Source organism: Thermobia domestica, chromosome 10 (assembly GCF_964235325.1).
Source record: "Thermobia domestica chromosome 10, izTheDome1.hap1.1, whole genome shotgun sequence".
Classification (NCBI taxonomy): domain Eukaryota; kingdom Metazoa; phylum Arthropoda; class Insecta; order Zygentoma; family Lepismatidae; genus Thermobia; species Thermobia domestica.
The window spans coordinates 111083934-111104081 of NC_137463.1; the positions used below are offsets into that span (position 1 = coordinate 111083934).

The 20148-nt window shown below is 31.2% G+C and overlaps 1 protein-coding gene across 1 annotated transcript in view; it reads left to right on the forward strand.

The window, feature by feature from the left end:
- The window catches only part of LOC145662656 (ankyrin repeat and SOCS box protein 16-like), a 47494-nt gene extending 36751 nt beyond the window's left edge, over nucleotides 1-10743 (forward strand). Inside the window, exons 3-5 of the mRNA XM_081728450.1 lie at nucleotides 2368-2611; nucleotides 4232-4470; nucleotides 8333-10743. Of these exons, the coding sequence (XP_081584576.1) occupies nucleotides 2368-2611; nucleotides 4232-4470; nucleotides 8333-8647 (798 nt within the window). The 3' untranslated portion in view covers nucleotides 8648-10743. The remainder of the gene's footprint in view (nucleotides 1-2367; nucleotides 2612-4231; nucleotides 4471-8332) is intronic.
- The last annotated feature ends 9405 nt before the right edge of the window (nucleotides 10744-20148 follow it).

Sequence of the window (20148 nt, forward strand, 5' to 3'; positions counted from 1 at the left end):
ATTTGAAAATAAATCTTAATTGATTATTTCATATGATCTAGCAGTTATAAGCAAACTTCGATTAAAACCTAGTGTCCGCAATATTGCACGGCAGACAAATATTGTAAGCTTTTCTCCAAGAAATTCATAAACCGTTGCGGTTAGTTAGTTCTGTTACATTTGTAGTATTTAATAATAATGTTATATTGTTATTGGGTTATTTTTACTTTTAATGCAGTCAGTAAGCGAAGTAAGGGATTTTTATAGAAGTATGATTTGTACTTAAAGGAAAAATGATTACACAAGCATTATATTCCGCAGTACACGCTCATATAAACACATTTCTCTGCGATACTTTTGTTTCTTTACAGAGGAATATTTTCCCCAGTAGTTCGAACGCTGAGTGAAGTATTTCTATATTAGCCCGTATTTATACCTATAATAATGTATTTACTGAATACTGCATGCAAATTCGATGTGGTCTGTGAGTAATCTACATTTGTGTAACTTCTCTGTAATGGACACCTCTCATTTACGAATAAATAATGATGTCCCACTGTGTTTATTATTCAGAAGCTTCATTGAACATCTGAATATTTAATTGTATAAACGTTATATATTATTAATTTATGCAGGAATATTAGGAATCTAACAAGGAAAAATCATTGTGATCAGGAATTGAATTTTATCAAAATAAAAATAATAAATAAAAAAAGATTCATCATGAAATCTAAATGACAATATATGCAAAAACTGTCCAATGGTCCTTAATATTCTAGACTTTAGAATCTTCATGTTCAGATTGCAAGATGTGGGGTGAGGTTTCCTACATAAACTCATTTAGTATAAATACGGTGGATAAGACATTGGACTATCAAACATAACATCCATATGAAGAATCTGGAAGTTAATATTTCTTTAATATTTTTTTTAAAAATATAACTTGTACTTACTATAACTCTGTTTTCGTTTGCATTGAAAGTACTATATAAGTATTTTGTTTATATCGTGATCTATAGTTTACTGTAACATGTATTTTACATTCAAAATAACATGGAACTGTATAAGTATTTATTGTGCAGCGATATTGCTGAATGATGATATATAAACTGAACATTAAATAAAAACAGGTATGCCTTTTTGATATATTATTTGGACCAATCATACAATATAATATTCAGCTCGATATTTGCCACTCTCAATTTTGTTATAAATATATTCTTTGTATTATTATTATTATTATTATTATTATTATTATTATTATTATTATTATTATTATTATTATTATTGTTTATTCAATAATTTTGAAAGTAAATAGCAAGGAAGATATCTATTTATTACGTGCAACACTGAAGAAATAAAGACTCAATAAAATATCTGTATTACCTTGATATTATGTTGGTTAAGAAGACTGGCGAACATGGCATTATTGACAAATAGCTTCTTAATTTTTTTAAAAAATAAGTTCAAATAATCGATACTATAAGTAGTATTACTATATACTTTGTAGAAGTGACTATGTGTATTTCATTCAGACATATCGTTACATTTATATTTAAAGTACCACAAAATCCAAAGATTATGCAACAGCTCTAGTATTACTTAATGGTACTTTCCAAATAAATTAACGTAACAATACTATCAAAGAAGTAGCTATAAGTAGAGATTTATACGTAGTTCCATATTTATTATATCTTGAAACATTTGCATACTACCAGGTTTGTTGAATACCTTTCCATTCAATCTATTAATATATTACTTTTTAACTAGCGAAAAAGCTAGTTTGGCTCAAATATCATCTTCGTACTTGATCACACATTTTAACAGAAATTCCTTGTCATATTATATTATTGAAATAAGACCAGCATTGGAATATGTTAAAACGTAAGTAATTATGTTCCATAATTGAAAAATTAAATTATTAAAATGAAACCAGCACTGCAACATGTTATGAATGTGACTTGGGAACATGTTAAAACGTAAGTATTCATACTCACTAATTGAAGAAAAATATGTGCAAAATTGAAAATATATAAATACTAATAGAATGATAAAAAAGAGGACAAAATAGAAAGCAATATTGGGCAAAATTGAAGTAAAGTTTTGCCCCTTCCTTTACACAAGTGGCTAGCACGTGTGTATTTGGTACACATGGTCCCCCGTCTCCCTTAGCCTAAAGGATATAACCGTGAGAAGTTAAACTAAAAAAATCATTTTTCATTAAACAAAACTTTCTTTCTAATATTATCTTGGTTACTAGAAATTTCCATAAATTATATTGTGATATATATATATTTTTTAAGTAACCATAAATTGTATTACCTTGTAAATGTCTCAATAAAATAGTGTATATGAATGAAATGAATGTACTCCTTTTTTTTATTACAGGGCATGGATTCAGTGCTGTTGCTCTTGTCTTATGGAGCAGATGTGAATGCTATGACAGACTCTCGCCATGATTACAGAACAGTTCTTCATTATGCTGTACTCTCAGGAAACATAGAGACTGTGAATCTTCTGATCAAACAGGGAGCCCGTGTCAACTTCTCACCAGATTATCAGAAACCAACTCCTCTTGATCTTGCTATTCTCAAAGGTGATCCGCAATTGGTTAAACTGTTGATTGATGCAGGTGAGTAAAATTGAGATAGTATACTCAAACGAGAGTAAATATTTTGTATTCGTGAGTTCTTCTTGATAAGTCAGGAGTCAATGGCTACATTTCTTAGCAAGAGTGAATTCCCATTTCAAACGTCCTTGTCAATAACTTATGTACAAAAGATGCATTTGTATAGTATTTTGAATAGCCCGCGATAAATTATATTCTCCTTAAATTAAATATTTATCACTCATTTTCAACTGGCCAACATATGATGTAGCAACGGGATTATACGACAAAAGCCAGAACAATCCTGTCACCATTGTCTCCTATCAACACTAAGTTTGCTGTCTTTCTCTTTTCTCTCTTCATGTAGTTTACTAAGAATATGAGCACTAGACTGTGACATCATAGAGCATCCAGTCAGAAGCGCTGCTGTATGTAAATTGACGTAAATGACTACTCTATCAATGAAAACTGTACACATGAAGTTACTGACAAAATACAAGTAGAATAAATGGACTGTTGCATTGATGTTTTACAACATTAATACCTTCATTAAATGAAACGTTTTTCATCAATATCTAAACATGAAGTAATATAGCAATTATACTACTTAGATAATTAAAAACCTATACTTGTACAGTCAGCGCCAAAAGTTATTTCAGTTTGATGCAATTAGTTTCGCAAATAACTTCAGAATGGAAGGAAAATTTGAGTACGGTCTTCAGTAAATTACAAAGAAAGTAATGTAATGTACGTTACAGCCACACTACTGTTATTTCCAAAATAAATTTTACCAAATGGAAAGAACTTTTGTTGCTAACTGTACAATAATCTTAAAAATCGTACAATCTTCTTCTGTCTGTAAGAATATTATATCAGTTGGAAGTAAAATAGATTAATCAATAATACAATAGATAAAATAGATAAATCATTATTTTTTAAAAATTAATAAGTACCGTACAGTTTGTGATCCACAAAAGGGTGTAAGTACAAATTTAAATAAAACCATAAATAGTTAGAATTGCAATAAGATGCCCATGGATAATCGACATCAATAATTGAAAGAACTAAGTAGTTTATATGCAGAAATCTTTTGACACATTTTTCTTAAGTAAATGATATGACTAACTACAGTGCCAATGTGTTTGTTCCAGCAAGTTCATTTCGAGAGCCACATTTGTTCTCCTTCTCGTTTGCTCCAAATACAAAAGTCAGTCAATAGGTTGACTTACATATTTTTAAAGTCCATTGCTAACTTTTAATGAAACTTAAATCATGATATGTTGAGTAACAAACAATCCTACCACTCACATATACTTAAAAAATCAAACTAAATACTATATACTATTTCTATCTATTATACAAAAATATATCTATTAGTGATGTATACTATCTATTTACTATACTAAATACTATTTAATTTATGTGATATTATTTGGTATATGTAACTAACAGAATTGTTCATTGTGAGTGGTAGAAAGTTGTAGATCACTTACCAACTGATATATTCAAGTCATTATTCAACAATTGCTTAAAATAGATTGATCAAATTACAAGTTTCAATTGATTCTATATATATATATATACAATATATGGTATTAAACCATGGTGACAATATATTTTATTAATTTATGAATTTCATTGCAGGAGCCAACGTGAACTCTAGTTCACCGATCATAGGAACTCCTTTACATGTGGTGTGTGCAGACAACATTCCCAATCGGTTGGAATTACTGCATATGCTTCTGTCGTGTGGTGCTGATCCTAACATTGTGATTGACAGTGACGAGGGTCCTCCTCTGCGTCCAGTGCTCGCTGAGTACTTGGCTTCCAACGAGGATCCGTGTGCTGCTGTAGTCAGCTTGTTACTAAGATATGGAGCAAGGGTAAGCAGAAATTCATAACCACATGTAGACTATTAAAAACAGTGAACTCAACAAAGCACCTTCAACTTGTCCTTATACGTTTCAACTATAGCTTGTTGTCATCTTCAGTACAAGTCCATTAAGGAAATTTTAAGTTGCTTTGTGGACTCACACTATCGGTAACATTCCTGGAACTGGGAAAAAATAATATTATTCTGTATTTCGTTGACATCTAACATAACGATGAATCATTTTAAAAGTACCCACTTGAGAAGTTAATATACTTCACTATTATCACAATGTGTTGCTTTCTGTTATACCTTTGGTTCAAAGTCGGAGATGAAGAATCAACTTCTTCCAATCTTCGCCCATAAATCTAAAGGGGCGAAGATTAGAAGATTAGAAATTTACCTGGGCTAAATCTCGGTAAAAATAGATTATTGGAAATCCCTCCCTATTGTATTTGTTCTGATGTCCAGTGTCCATTTACAGGTTATGTAAGACAAGTTGTGAGACAAACTTGTACTCACAAAACCTTCGACATTACACTACAGATACTTACAAGATTTCATTATTTGTAATATTCAATATGCATCTTATTAGGTTATTAAGTGATTCTACATATAAACTAGTTTTTTATCTTGCTTGTGACCATAAACAATTAAGATGATTATTGTAGTTTTAAAGAAGAACAGATTAATTACTCATTCAGATGTTGCAATCTTAGAGAAAGTATATCATACGATAAAGTGATCTATTATGACGTGCATGTCTTACAGAAGACTTACCATTTTCTTTAACTTCTTGAAGGTTGTATTAAATGGACTTGTTCCCATTCTAAAGTTACTGTCCGAGTTTTTAGACCAAATTTTCAGTCAAATTGAATGAAAAAATATATGTTTATTTGCAGAGAAAGTTCTTTCTTGCAAGCTGACAATTAATTGAGTAAACTTTCTTGAAGAAATTCAGTTAGAGAAGTTCAATTCTTTTGTTATAACGATAGATGCTGTTGGAAGATCGTTAGCATGTATTGAGCATCGTTAGTATGTATTGTTGGTCAACCTGTTAATTGTAGATCATTGGCCAAATGACAAAGATAAAATTAGAAAAAGCAAAACCGGATATGTATTGGAAACGTATATACTGACGGTAGCCACAAATAATTTTCTATTATTTCTTTCGTGAGAAAATCACGTGCACATCATATGTTAAGCAATATATATATATATATATATATATAATTTCCCTTTATTTATCATTAAATCTCCGAAATGAAAGGTTTTTGGCATTGCCAGCCTCACAACTCAAATTTAGGTCTAATCCTTTAGATCTAACGTTGCCTTTCTTATGCAGAGAAGAAATTAAATTCCATATCATTTTCCTTTAGATCTTTATATTATACTTCAAATGCCCTCTACAATATTAGACAAATTTTATTTTAAAATTTAATATTTGTAAATACGTACAATGCTGTATAAAAGGTGAATATAGAGAACGTTTCTAAGGATGTTTGGGAAGCCCGTTAATTTACATCTGTAAATCCATAATTGTGACGTAGTTGTTTTTAAGGAGAAGTTTGGCATACATGAAGTGAAAGAATAGTTGCAGGCAATTCGTAGAACAATTTGATTATTTATTTGTAGCTACTATAGTTCTTCAGGACAGAAACAAATCCTACTGAAGTTAGCTGGCCATCTTGTTTCTTTGAAATACTATGAGATATTTAATGTGGCTTCATCTTTAAAACAAGTTAGGAACAGCCAAGAAAACTTCCTTTGTTTTTAACCTTTCAGAAAAACCTGCCATATGAAATCAGTTAAATAAACTGTTTAAACACATTTATTTTCTGATGTCATTATTTTGATATTTTCTGCTTACCTTTCTGATAAATGCAGTATTTTATAAACTTATATAATATATTATTTTTTTTAAATAATTATGGCTTTTATGATGTGAATTACCAAATTTGTTTTTTTCCTTAGAAACTTTGTTTTCTCGTTATATATTGATTACATTATATATTTATATTATATAATATATTTATATATTATATAATTATATATTTATATTTATATTTAATTTATATGTGATCAATATGTTTTTATGTTGTAAAGGCAAGTCGAGCTATTACAGTAAATCGTGCCAAAATTAACTAGGCTACTTTGAAAAACCTCTTCCCTCAATAGTGCATAATTAATACTTGAATATAGCAAACTGTGTTTAAGAATAAATTAATTTTCATTTAAAAATCTAATCCAATTCCGAGGTTAACAGCACATTTTGAGCAAATTAACAAAAGTTCTCTCATACTTTTAAGGTCCAAGTAGTAAGTTTTTCGCTTCCTTTGATAATTAATTAAATTTTGTCAGTTCACAAGTGGAAAACCCTTAGATTTATTATCATATCAAGCCATATTTATTGAGACATAGTAGGCTAAGAAACATTTTCCACTATTATCATCATTTTAACGTGATCGTCAGTTTTAGAGACGTTGGTTATATATTTTAACAAATATCCAGACTAGAATTTAATACAACTGTGAAGATACATTGAGCTAGATAACTAATTCTACAGTGCTTGATGTTAGGAAGTATTTATAAACAAATATCAGCGTTGGATAGAAGAAAATGTAAAATTTTTGAAGTATAATATATTCAGAGAGAGAAATAGTATACTATTTTCAACAAAATTCTCCAGATACGAATGTGTTCTGGAAACAATAATTGAAGATATTTTTCTAGAAAAGGAAAATGCCTATCATACTCCTCTTCCTCCTCTTTAGGTTACAAATTGAAACTGAATAAAATGTGTTTAGGGTACATTTTTAGAAAATTTCGCTGAAAATTTACATATTCTCTTACTTACCTTTACAAACTATAGTATATAATACTTCGTAACCTTGTAAAGAAGTTAAATATGAGGTAACATTGCATAATTATAAAGAATAAAATTGAATACAACCCCATATTACTAAAGTTGTCTAAAGTGTAACAGGCCTTCTTGACTAATAGCCTACCGTCACAGCTTGGATATTCTCATGAAACCGAGATAATTATTACAGTTATCACTCACTATTTTTTAGTATACTCCTTCTTACAGTCGATATTCCCAAGTTGCTCTTATCTCCTATTCAATTGTCCTGAGTGAAGGTTTATCTTATTATTATTATTATTATTATTATTATTATTATTATTATTATTATTATTATTATTATTATTATTATTATTGATGATGATCAACAATTTTTACAATTGTTGAACAAAATTGTTGTTTTAAATATTATTGATCGTTATTACCACAGGAATACATAAAGGTCAGTATTGTGTTGAAACTCAGATAAACCTTGATTCAGGACAACTGAATAAAAGTTCGAAGTTGGAACAAAGACGATTGCAAATTGGATGAGTTTGTTGAGGATGAGAAAAATGATGATAAGAGTGATGACATAAAAGAAAGATGATTACCTAGATTCCACTTGCACGTGTACTTGCTGATGGCGGATTGAGTTCGAAATACAAAGAATTAAAACTTGAAGTGAAATTAAATATGATTAGAAGAAGATTTTTTTATGCCATCGTTATGTTTAAAGTAAGGTATTATGTTAAAAATAAAAATGAAATTAAATCAATAAAACTTATTTGTACGAGCATATGATTCTATATATTTAATTACTTGTAAAACTATTAGCAATGTTAAAAAGCATTTGATGGTAAGGAGTTTTTAAAGTTTTGAAAAGCATGTGCAAAACTAGTTTTCTATTCAGGGCTGTTGCTCAAACTTGTCTTCAATTTTTCTTTCTTAACTAAACAATGTACGTATGTGTATTATAACGGTAATAACAGCTTTCACGACATAACTATATTGTATTCGTACTTATTTTCAGGTTGTGATGAAAACACAATTTAGAGATCCACATGGCATACTAAACTCGTTGCAGAATCTCATAAAATACCCCAATTTATTCATAGCGCTTCTGGAAGCAGCTGAAAGTTTTGATCTGTACATGATTAGAAGATCATCTCTGTTATCTCCAGAGCAGAAACAAATCTTATTGCAGCTGGCAAGCCAGCCTCTTCCTTTAAGACACCAAGCAAGACTTTTTCTACGGCGCCATCTTGGAAACAAATTACCCGCCCGAGTCCAAGAACTTCCTTTGCCTATAATCCTTCACAAGTATCTGCTGTACGAAATCAGTTGAACAGGTTGTTCAAGAATGTTGATTTCATGCTCTCAGGTACTTTAATGTACTGACTTATTTTTCACTTTTTTTATAAGTGTACACACTTTATTATACTTGTGTGTTTGTGTATTGTATACATATAGATATCCTTATTTGATTTCACTCACTGGTTTTTAATGATATATTTTTCGATTATACATCGATGATATATATATTTATTATTTCTGTTTGTTGATCTGTAATTCGAACGATTGTGAATTTGCTCACAAACAATATTTTTTTGTAATCGATGAACTCCAATGAAGAACTATTTTTATAGAGTATTCACTAATATGATTATATGTATTTAAAAATGTGTTGAAAACACATTTAAAAGATTATTGATTGATTTTTTTTTATTATCGATATATAATCAATGTTTTTGTTTATCAGTGAGTTTAGATTATACATATTGTGCAGTCTATTTTTATACCTTTGTAATAGGCCGAAAGGCTAATACGATATAATGACATTATTTATTTGTTGTTGGTTGTGCTATTTTCTCTTTAGATTATTATTATTATTTATTGAAACTAGCATGTAAAGTTTCATTCCTTCGAAGTATTACTATTTTGATCTGATTTAAAGAATATGGCAGAAATTGCTAATGATGTTTATTTTATTTTATCATTTAATAATTTACTTCGAATGAAGCTAGTCATTGAGTAATGGAAATACATTTATAATAATGCAAATATTATTTACAATATTAAGTGTGGTAAGTACAGAATATTTTCATAGCAGATGAATTACGAAAATAGTTCGTTTGCGACTTCTTTTTTCTTAACTCACAGAAGAGTTTCAACGTCGTAACGATTTTGCTTTGAATATAGTAACAACTTTGTTTCATCAATAAATCACACATTTTCTTTTCTTTGTACATTTCTGATATTTGAGATTGTTTATTTAATTACTGTACTGTGAATGATACAAGGTGAAACAAGAAACAGAATAAGATCAAATATTGATAATGAATTTTATGGAAGAGTCAGTGTCCTGTCAAAATTACTATTATATTATCACTTCGATCAATATGCACTATGTAAAAATTTTTGTAGTTAATTTAATATTTAATACCCATCTCAGCATTTTAAAGAGCACAACATTTAATATTTCTATAACTGAACCATTGAGTTCGAAAACCAGTCATCTCCATTGAAACTAATAGAGCTGTTTTCATTTTTGGACCGTAGAAACTGCCATATTTTACGATCCAAAAATGGAAACAACCCTATATGTCAGATGCATATTGACTAATCTAGTTTTCTTTGTCTCTCCTCTCAAATTAGTTTCAAAGGAGATGACTGGTTTTCGAACTCAACAATTCAGTTGAGATCCACGTAATATTTCATTTCAGTAGAATAGATTTGAATAACAAATTATACAAGTCAGTTTTAATTCTTAATTACTATTCAATATTTCAGTACTCGAAGAATTTTAGCTCAAGAGTTTTTGTTTGTTAGTTGTTATTGTATAAGTAGCATTGTTGAGTCTTCGAGAATAAGAAACAAAAATGTCTTACAAGTGAATATTTTCGTAGTAGAGATGTGAATTTACAATAAGGCGATTGTTAAACTTGATGTTGTAAACCACACACAAATGACGATTGTAAAAGTTTTATTTTTAAGAATGCATCATGAGATAAGAGTTTATGCATTTGTGTTACATTTATTGTGGAAAAATTTGTTTGTGTTGGAGAAAGAATCCGAGTTTTCTTTAAATATAATTGATTTTTATTGACTGTGTTATATTTTTACTATTTTTCAAAGTAGCATATACGTTATAAGTCCATACATTAATGTATTTATTTATTTGTGGATTTTTTATAATTTGATACTTTTGTAGTTTGAAAAATGTTAAGAAAACATGTTATATATATGTATTAATAAAAAAAGTCTTTGCTGAAATGGATTTTCTTCTTGTAGAGAATAAACATTATGGCGTTGTGATGATAACAACAGAAAGAAATAAACAGTGAAATTTTGCATCTGTTTCTTTGTAAGCTAAAATGTGCAAGTTTACGGAGTAATTCAATGTGTAGACTTTGTGCATTTAATTTCAAATAAATATCTTTTCTCGAATACAATTCTTTAATTATTTATTGTTATTGTACCATTGAACTGATAATTATTATTGGAATAATGAATACTCATAATGATATCTTAAAAATTATATCCGAAACGTACGCCATAGAAGTTAAAGGAAGCGATGAGAAATGCAAGTAAATAATGACAAAATAAATAGTAAAATAATAAGGATACGAACAAAGGAAAAGCCCACTGCGTGCGGTGTTAACCCATTACGAAAGTCACAAATTCCTTAACCATATATGAGATTCTCGCGGGAGAACAATGGTAAGCGCCACTTCCGGCGAAATTGAGTTAAAAGGTGAAATAGGTTGAGATCTGACCAGAGAACAGTATGTAGGTAGTTTAATTTCGAAAATATACCTCCAGAAGGCAAAGGAAACTTGTTTGGTATACGTCATTGCATATCATCGCATGGGAATGTTGAAATTTCTTTTCCAGTCTACTCGAAAGTTAAAAAATGTGACATATCATTGTCTTCCCCCGAGCTGTTCATATATACAGTAGACTCTCGGTTATCTGGGTAGGAGGCTATCAGTCCTAGTTAAGAAAATCTCTTTAAAAAAATTAGGAATATATTTTTTAAAAAATTAATTGGTCATTTAACGCCTTCATAAAAGTTCGATTTTGCCAAGGAAAATAACAGCGGGTTTTGGTATAAATAGTGTATTTTTAATGGTATGGGTGTTGTAACGTAAAGAGACTCATTAGGTGCTACCAGCACTAGAGATTAGATAAGGCATTAATCAGCCGTTTATTGCAAGGAAAATACTGGATTTGGACTTACACATACCTTTCAAAAATAGAACAATTTATGAAAAGAAGAATTAAAAGTGAATAGCAATATATTTCTTAAAATTTCATATGTTCTAATAATCAGAAAGGGAAATGAAATTTTGTATGCCCCGCAGTTAGACATTTTAATGATTGCATAAAAGTGGCAAAATTAAGACCAAAATATTCAAATTTTCAAAGTTTAAATTTAAATCTAAAAATTTCAAAATAATTTCTATACGGATATATACATAACACTAAATAAATTACGAAGTTCATTGGGCAATCAGTAACCGACCACATGCCGAATGGAACTATTTTAGAATGAATGTCAAACGGAAGTAAATCTACAAATATAATAATACCGATAATTAATTCTACATACGGTCAGTGGTTGATTCTCCAATAACTTCATTTTACAAATCCACATTATTATTCCATAATCTAATTTTGAAACACTATATAATCACTTCCATAAGCAAATCGTTCGGACACAAAATTTTGATGGGCAGTAGTTGCAATAAATTACGTCGACTCTTACAGATGACAGCAACACTTAACCAATATATTATAGGTGACAATACAAAATGCCACTACAGTAGCTCATCTAAATCGCATAATGTCTATTTATAAGTATGATATGAAAAGAATGTCCTTTCTTTTGCTCCTTTAAATTAACTGTTTTTAATAAGTCCGTTACAGTATGTCAGGAAGTGGAAGTTATAGAACTATGACCTTATCCGTTTTTTTCCTTATTTGGCCTGCCTTTCTGCCACTTTAGGCCGAATAGTCGGCAGTCTACTGCAATTAAAATCATTATTACAGAACCTGAAGAAAGTACATAGTAAGTTCTTTCGCTAATAGCTTCATCAGATTAGGAAATTAAAGTAGAAATGAAGAAATAATTATAATAATAAAACGGAATCTTATCTGTGAAGAGTTTCTTTCCATCGCATACAAGTCAAAAAGAGATGATTTACTATTCTGTTGGACGCTTAACATTGTATGTAATTGAAACAATGGAAAAATATACGCAATTGTAAATTTAGACATAGTATGTCCATTACAGAAAGCACTTGACTCAGGAGAATGAAGTGAAAGTTACCGTCCTCAATGGTTCGAGCGCCAACCTTCCAAATTTTCCATGAACAACATCTGTAGATTCATCATACAATAAGGCAAATGTTTGAAAGCGTATAGTGACTTCTTCTAAAACCGAAATGCTGTGTTACGCTCACTATGGATACTTTTACGCTATGTATACGAGTTAAATACTAGGGTTACTATCGCAGATACTGTCTGCAATCGGGTTTTGGTTCATCACACCATGTGGACATTAATATTACCAGGTGTTCTACATTAGATAGATACTGGAGCGTGATTCACCTACTATAGTTGTAAGGAACCCTATGTTTTAGTTAAATCCTACCTACATTGCTGTAAGCGCTTTATGAAAAAAAAAAAATGAAAGATGAGAACTATAGAAGTATCACTCTACGCAACTTATTGAACTGAATAAAATTATAGGAATTAGTGTGAAAACTCATGCGTATTTTTCGAGATAAAAGATAAAACTAATTACCTTGTACCATTAAAAATATGCTGTAGGAGAACTATGCTGCTTTTGAGCTGAAACTGATATCTAAATATGCCTTCATTAAGCTCTTCATTATGACATGATCACGACAACAATACAAAATACAGTGAATGCAACATAGACTAAAAGTATAATTAACTCTTCAAATGTAATACTTGTTTAACTAAAATATTGTCCAAAGATAAGATATATATCAGTCGAAAGAACACATCGAGCTGTTTGAGATATGCTTGAGGATAAATTCGCATGCGTCGATTTCGAGAAAATCAGAAAAACGTACTTTTGTGGAACTAAAATTTATGTCGTTTCTTGCCAACGATAATAATTTACAATTTTTATTTTGTTGTATTTTATTTAGTACTATCCCTATAGCAAATTACTTTATTCACTAAGATATTGTGCCTATTGTAGTTTTTCTTTTCTTGACAGTGACACACACATATTGTCCTTGTACGCACTGCTTGTAGAAGAGATGATTGTGAAAAGAAAAATGAAATGAAATCTTTGAGTTTTACGTCCCACGGTTATGCCGGTTAGGCTAAAGGAGACGGTGATGATGAGAAATGAGTGAAATGGTGGAATGAAGAAAGTGGGAGGAAACAGGAGAACCCCGAGAAAACCCACGAGCACGGTGTTTGTCCACCACAAAGTTCACTTGGCGGGGGCTGGGATCGAACCCGGGACCCCAAGCACCAGAGGTGAACGCTCTACCACTGAGCCACCGCGCCCCCCGATTGTGAAAAGAGTTCGTCTGGTTGATTTAAGTTTAATGTGTCTTCTTAGCATCGGGACTATATGAGACTGAACCTACGGTATCAGATTGAATTCAAACCACTTCTTGGGTTTGTGTCTGGTCCAAGTATGCCATTCACAAAGTGAAATTGATACTACGCGCACTAGGAGCCCGTTTCTTAGTTACTTGGTCACGAACTAAGTTGATTGATTGTACCTAGCAATCTTTCCTATGCAAACTATAAAGATCCAAACACTGCAGTACTCAAACGTCAAATTTCTAACCAGGTTAATTAACATAATCAGAAATGGTTTTCAATCGGTATTTATTTTCTTCAAACGTTACTTAACTCATGCTGCTACTTAATTAGCACTGTGTCGTGACCTCAAGTGTCGCTGCTAGAATTGATAGAAGAAAAAATAAAGCTGGACAAGATTACAGGAACTTGTTCGTCGCAGTGATCTTACAGAAGAACGACTACAGCTGTAAAGAGATTTGAGTACCCAGACTACTGAACAAAAACCTGTATATGACGATCCTGCATGTAATGTTTTATTATAATGGTAGGTATGAATGCAGATAACAGTATTCACGTCGTCTTCTAGGCATCATAGTGTTCAATTTAATGTACTATGATATATTATAATAACTGATACCGAAAATACATTCTTATAACATGTATCTTTCTTCTGTACAATTAGACACAAATCCTATTGATTCGTGTCGAGCAAATAAATATTCTCTAAACATCAATTATATTTACTTCATGAAGACTATATTATTTGAGGGTTAATTCTAATTACAAGTTGCCAATACAAACCATGAAGGTAAATAGAACGTAATGTAACCTAACCTAACCTAACCAAACTTAAACTAGCCTAACCAAAGTTAGGCTGTTTATCAAAATGTATGAATTCTTAGGAAAAAATTCTGGCCCCCGTAATTAGAATTTATCCTTATTTTAATATATATTCTTATTTATGCATTTGCTTAATTAGATTCAGTTACACGGCATTAAAATTATACGTGGCAAGAAAAGATGCAAACACAAACAACACAATCAACATCAAATATGTACAGAGTTTATGAAATATTGCATGTGGAAGTTAGAGTAGAATCAGTTACACTGCTATACAAGGAAGGAATAGAACGTCGAATGGTTCTCTGCATATAACACATGCAATAAATTTCAGGTACAAAACAAATTTATTTACAGACGTGTTCAAATTATTAGACTCAACATTCGGTTTCTGAATATTTTACTGTCCTTACAATATTACGTCAGAAAACGGGTTTGAACTTGGTCCAAATTACTGTTCTGTAACTCTGTTCTAATTTCTTGTGGCATGGCACATGCTTTTCAATATCAATAAGACAAACGCGTACGTGATATGCAAATATAAATACTATACAGTGCGTGTATCTAAATTGGAAACAAAAAATGAAATGGAATACTTACAAAAAAATGATCTCTCACACAAAGATTAATATTTCGTATGAAATCCGTTATTCTTTATTAAGTCTTTTATCCTTTGTGGCATGCTATATACGAATTTAACACATTTTGGCTTCAATTCAGCATCATGATACTACAAATTGTTGATGTCCCTCGATCAATTGATGTTTGGTTGTAATATGCTTCTTCTTTAGCTTTTCCTTCATGAAGCTCCAAGAGTTTTCAATCGGGTTCATATCAGGACTATTGCCCGGCCACGGAAGAACACTAATTTCGTTGTTCTCGAAGAATTATGTCACAGTTTTGCCACGGTGGCATAGGGTTCCATCACGCATAAAGATGAAGCATGTGTCATCAAACCAGATTGCAGTCTGGGGAAGCAGTTCTTCTTGAAGAACTTGTAGGTATTGGTGATGCTTCATTGTTCCTTCTTTTATATATAATTTCCCAAGTCCAAAGACAGACATCACACCCCAGACCATGATTGAAGTAGGATGCTTCACAGTTTGTTGGAGGCATTCCAACTTGAATTCCTCCCCAGGTCGACGTCGCACATATTGTGAACATTAATTATACACGAAGATACATGATTCATCACTGAAACATCTATTCTCCAATCATCAGCAGTCCAATGTTCTAGGCCTCGTGCCCATTCGAAGTGCTTCTTTGCCATGATTGGAGTAATTTTTGCTTTCTTTCTTGGCCTGAGTGATTTTACTCCCTCAGCACAAAGAATCCTTCGAACATTTTCAGGCGTAATGTCTACACCATACTCAGCCATTTTTATGCTTAAGTATCTAGAAATTGCGTTTTTGTTTCACAGAGCCATTTTTTTTAGTTTTCGGATACCTCTAAGCGATAGCTTTGGTTTTCGCCCACACTTCCCAACACAAGTTTCTGATACATTTGTTTCTTATTTCTCATCGCAACGGAGATTTTATTCACAGATTTTTACCCTACCCCAACTCTACTAGCAATTTGTCGTTGGGTATATCTTCCCTCCACCAGAAATGTTTTGTCAATTTCCACTTTACTCGGAGAAAGGTCTGTGGTTTTTCCCATTATGCCGCGATTACAGGGCTTCACAGAATAAAAGATTAATACACAAAACATGTCACGATCACTTTAAACTAATGTAGATCAAACGAAAGGACAACAGTCTCCTGCATGAGTTGACTGTTAAAACAAGCATAATCATGTTTGAATATCATTGATATAACAAACAACAATGGGTACTTCCGGACTTTTGACAAGTGTGCATTTTGACTTCTCTCTCCTTCTGCCGATGGTGGCATTCTTCACCAGTGCTGCTGTGGGTGATAAGACATTGAGTCACAACTAGAGGAAAGAAAGGAACTTGAGAGCCTTAACTGGACTAGTCATTCATCCTACTTTATTTTCTTTCACAACAACGAATTTCCAGTTGAATTTGTGAACAAAACACCTCCTAGAGTATGACGTCATTTCTTAATACTTTGATCCCTTTCTGCTCAAAAACACAAAACGCGCTTTGCTGTGTGTCATGGTATGCTAAAGGAGTAACTATTCCTAAGATTTCATATTTTTTTTTTTATCCAGGCCCATTGGGGATATTGGACAGTGAAATATGCCAAATTGCATTATTCCCCAACTTTACGATATTTTTTCAGGCCTTTGGGAGCAGTTACCTACAGGTCTGCAAATTTTTTAGTATAAACTTATGACCCCGGACTACATGCACACAAAAATTCAGACCTCTATGTCAGTTGCTTCCTCTTCCCAAACATTTCATTGCTTCCCATTCAGACCTCTTCAATGTCTAAAAATGTTGCTACTGTAGGCTCTGATTTCACCCCTATCAAGTGGTTTTAGGCAAAAATGTTAAGAAGATAAAGTTTTAGCTCTGCACAAGTTGGACACGCCCAGCAAGTTTCAATTTGCTAGGACAAATACATGCTGAGATATTCAAAACAACGTAAACGTCCGAAATCGAGAAAACGCAAAATGGCGTCAGAAGCTGCGTCGCTACGAGATGTTTAAAAAATAATTAATTGTGGTTTTGAAGTATCCTGATATAGTATAAATATTCATGAAAAAATTAGGTTTTTTGGAGATGGTCGAGCGGCACATGCTTGATCACTTAGAATGGATTGACTCCTTTGTATTTGAAAATACAAGTATTGTCCACATGGTGCAGACAAATTATAGACAAGCCGATTAGGTTAGTATTTGAAATTACAAAAATAAAATCATGGTGCGGATAAAGGATAAACAGACACAAAAGATAAATTACTTAGAACAAAGAACAGAAATAATAAAACTTGAATAAGTTTCAAATGGGCTTAAAATAAAATAAATACAAAACTCGAAATCTGGTTAAAATATATGTGACGATTTTGAGACCGTTATAACTGTTACAACAGAATCACTACCAGAATAACCTTACACCTCATTTAAATGCATTCGACTTAAAATACATGTTCTTATCGCTACGCAACTCAATAACAAAATAATCGAAATGTCAAATTTACATTATAATTATTTTTGTCATCACTTTTATTTTCCAACAGATGTAACCCAACAGAAAAAAAAAAATCCAGAATCCCCTAAGAAACTAAGCAGCTAAAACCATGTCTCTTTAAAATAAGTAGCAAGCTGTGAATAAGGAGGAAGCTGCCTGATTCTTTAAAAATCAAAACTGTTTCCAGCACGGATGACTTATCTTAATTAATTACCTTTCGGCTGTTGCTTCGTTTTAAAATATACGCTTTTAAAAAAGTAAAGTTTCAATAGAGAAATAACACTGAACGCCTTGACCAGTAACTCATTTATAAAAATGATATTGACTTGCAAGATGATAATATCAGACTATTGCAAGAAACCGCAAATATCTTTCTGATACTGTGTAAAGGAATGGTTTTGAAGTTACGGTATTATCAAATTAAGACAGTAATCACGAAAACACAAATTATTATTAGCATTATATGTTGTATTCTTACTGCAATAATAATAATAATAATAATAATAATAATAATAATAATAATAATAATAATAATAATAATAATAATAATAATAATAATAATAATAATAATAATAATAGAATATATAAGCAAGCAATGAAGGAAAATAACTACATAGGCGATTCCTGAAACAAGTCAACCAAAAACATAGATACGACATGTCAGTAGATGAAAATAGAAGACTTATATCTAGAGGTAGAAGGTATCATGAGAGGAGTATAAACGACTATAAAAAGCACATTCTGAGAACGTTACAACACAAGATGACAGGTGCCGAAGACGTCAAATATATCCAGAAACAATACCAATATGACAAGTGGGCACTCAATGATAGCACAAATTGAATTGAAGGAAGAACACGACAAAGTGGCAAAAATCAAACTTCAAGAAATAGCAGAGCAACAGAAAATGATATCAGAAGTAGTATCCTATTACAAAAATAAATAAGAAGCCATACTAGAAACAGACAAACACAAACTTTACTGGAACAGAACAATACTAACCGTCAAAGGAATCCATCATGTCAGACTGGACATGACAGTAATAAGCACCGAAAAAGAAGAGGTGTACCTAATAGGCATTACGATATCAAACACAATAAACCAAGGATCTTATAAAATAGAGGGTCTGCTCTTACAACAAAATCTTGAAGCCATACGTCACAGTTTCGTCACCCTTACTCTGCCCACTCCGCCCAATAGGATCGCAATGTTTTGAGCCAACAATCAGGGGGAAACAAAAGTAGCGAATCAGACGATTGCATAAACGAGAGTAGCCAATCAGACGTGCCGATTCTCGGTTGTTTTTTGGCTTCATTGATTTAATAGAATTAAGATACATATGGGCAAACCCTCTATTTTATAAGATCCTTGCAATAAACCTACAGAAAGCACATAAAGAATAGATTGAAAAATACAAACAACTAGCTCAAAATATCAGAGAAAAGAAAATCAAAAATGTAAAAATAATACTAATAGTAATATTGGATACCGGACTAATCCAGAAGACGTTGAAAAAAACACTTGAAATAGAAGAAAAAGAATCGTAAAGAAGATACAGAAGACTGTAATATTGGACACATATAGTACTGTAAGAAACTTCATGTAAACCTAGAATAAAGAAAAAACACAAAGAAACAGTGATATACTTGAAGGGTCCGTATATTTATTTTATTACCTGCTAAGATGAGGAATGGACAAATAATAATAATAATAATAATAATAATAATAATAATAATAACTTTATTTTCAGTGCTGTGAACAGCTCATTGGCAAAAATACAGCACTATGTTAGGACTATTATACAATCATTTAAAACAGACCAGAAAATTTGTGATATAGAATGAATATTAGTAGGTTAAGACCCTTGTCAGAAGTTTAATATATTCACATTACAAGATTAAAGCTGATTATAAAATAAGATTAAAATAGATACAGTCAATATCATAAAATACTATTAACAGAACTATGGAAATTAAAGTTTCATTTAACTATCGTTAAAATAATGAGTCAACTTTGCTTAAAATTTCGTATCTTCTATGTAAAAGATCCTGGTTACCTATTGTCACATTTCCACATAAAATATTGGTTATTTGAATAAAATGTTATAAATAAAGAATCTAAAGATATATAATAATAATAAAATGAAGGCCCTTGTCGTGAAGTTAAAACAAATTAATCTTTGGAAAAAATATAATTAAATAAAATAATTGCTCTATTGTTTCTCCCAATAAATGTTCATTTTAAACTGTTATAAGACACTGTCATTCTTCTCAATATTTCGCGTTTTGAATTTAGTGCTACCAATGTTGACTGACTTCTTACACTATAACACG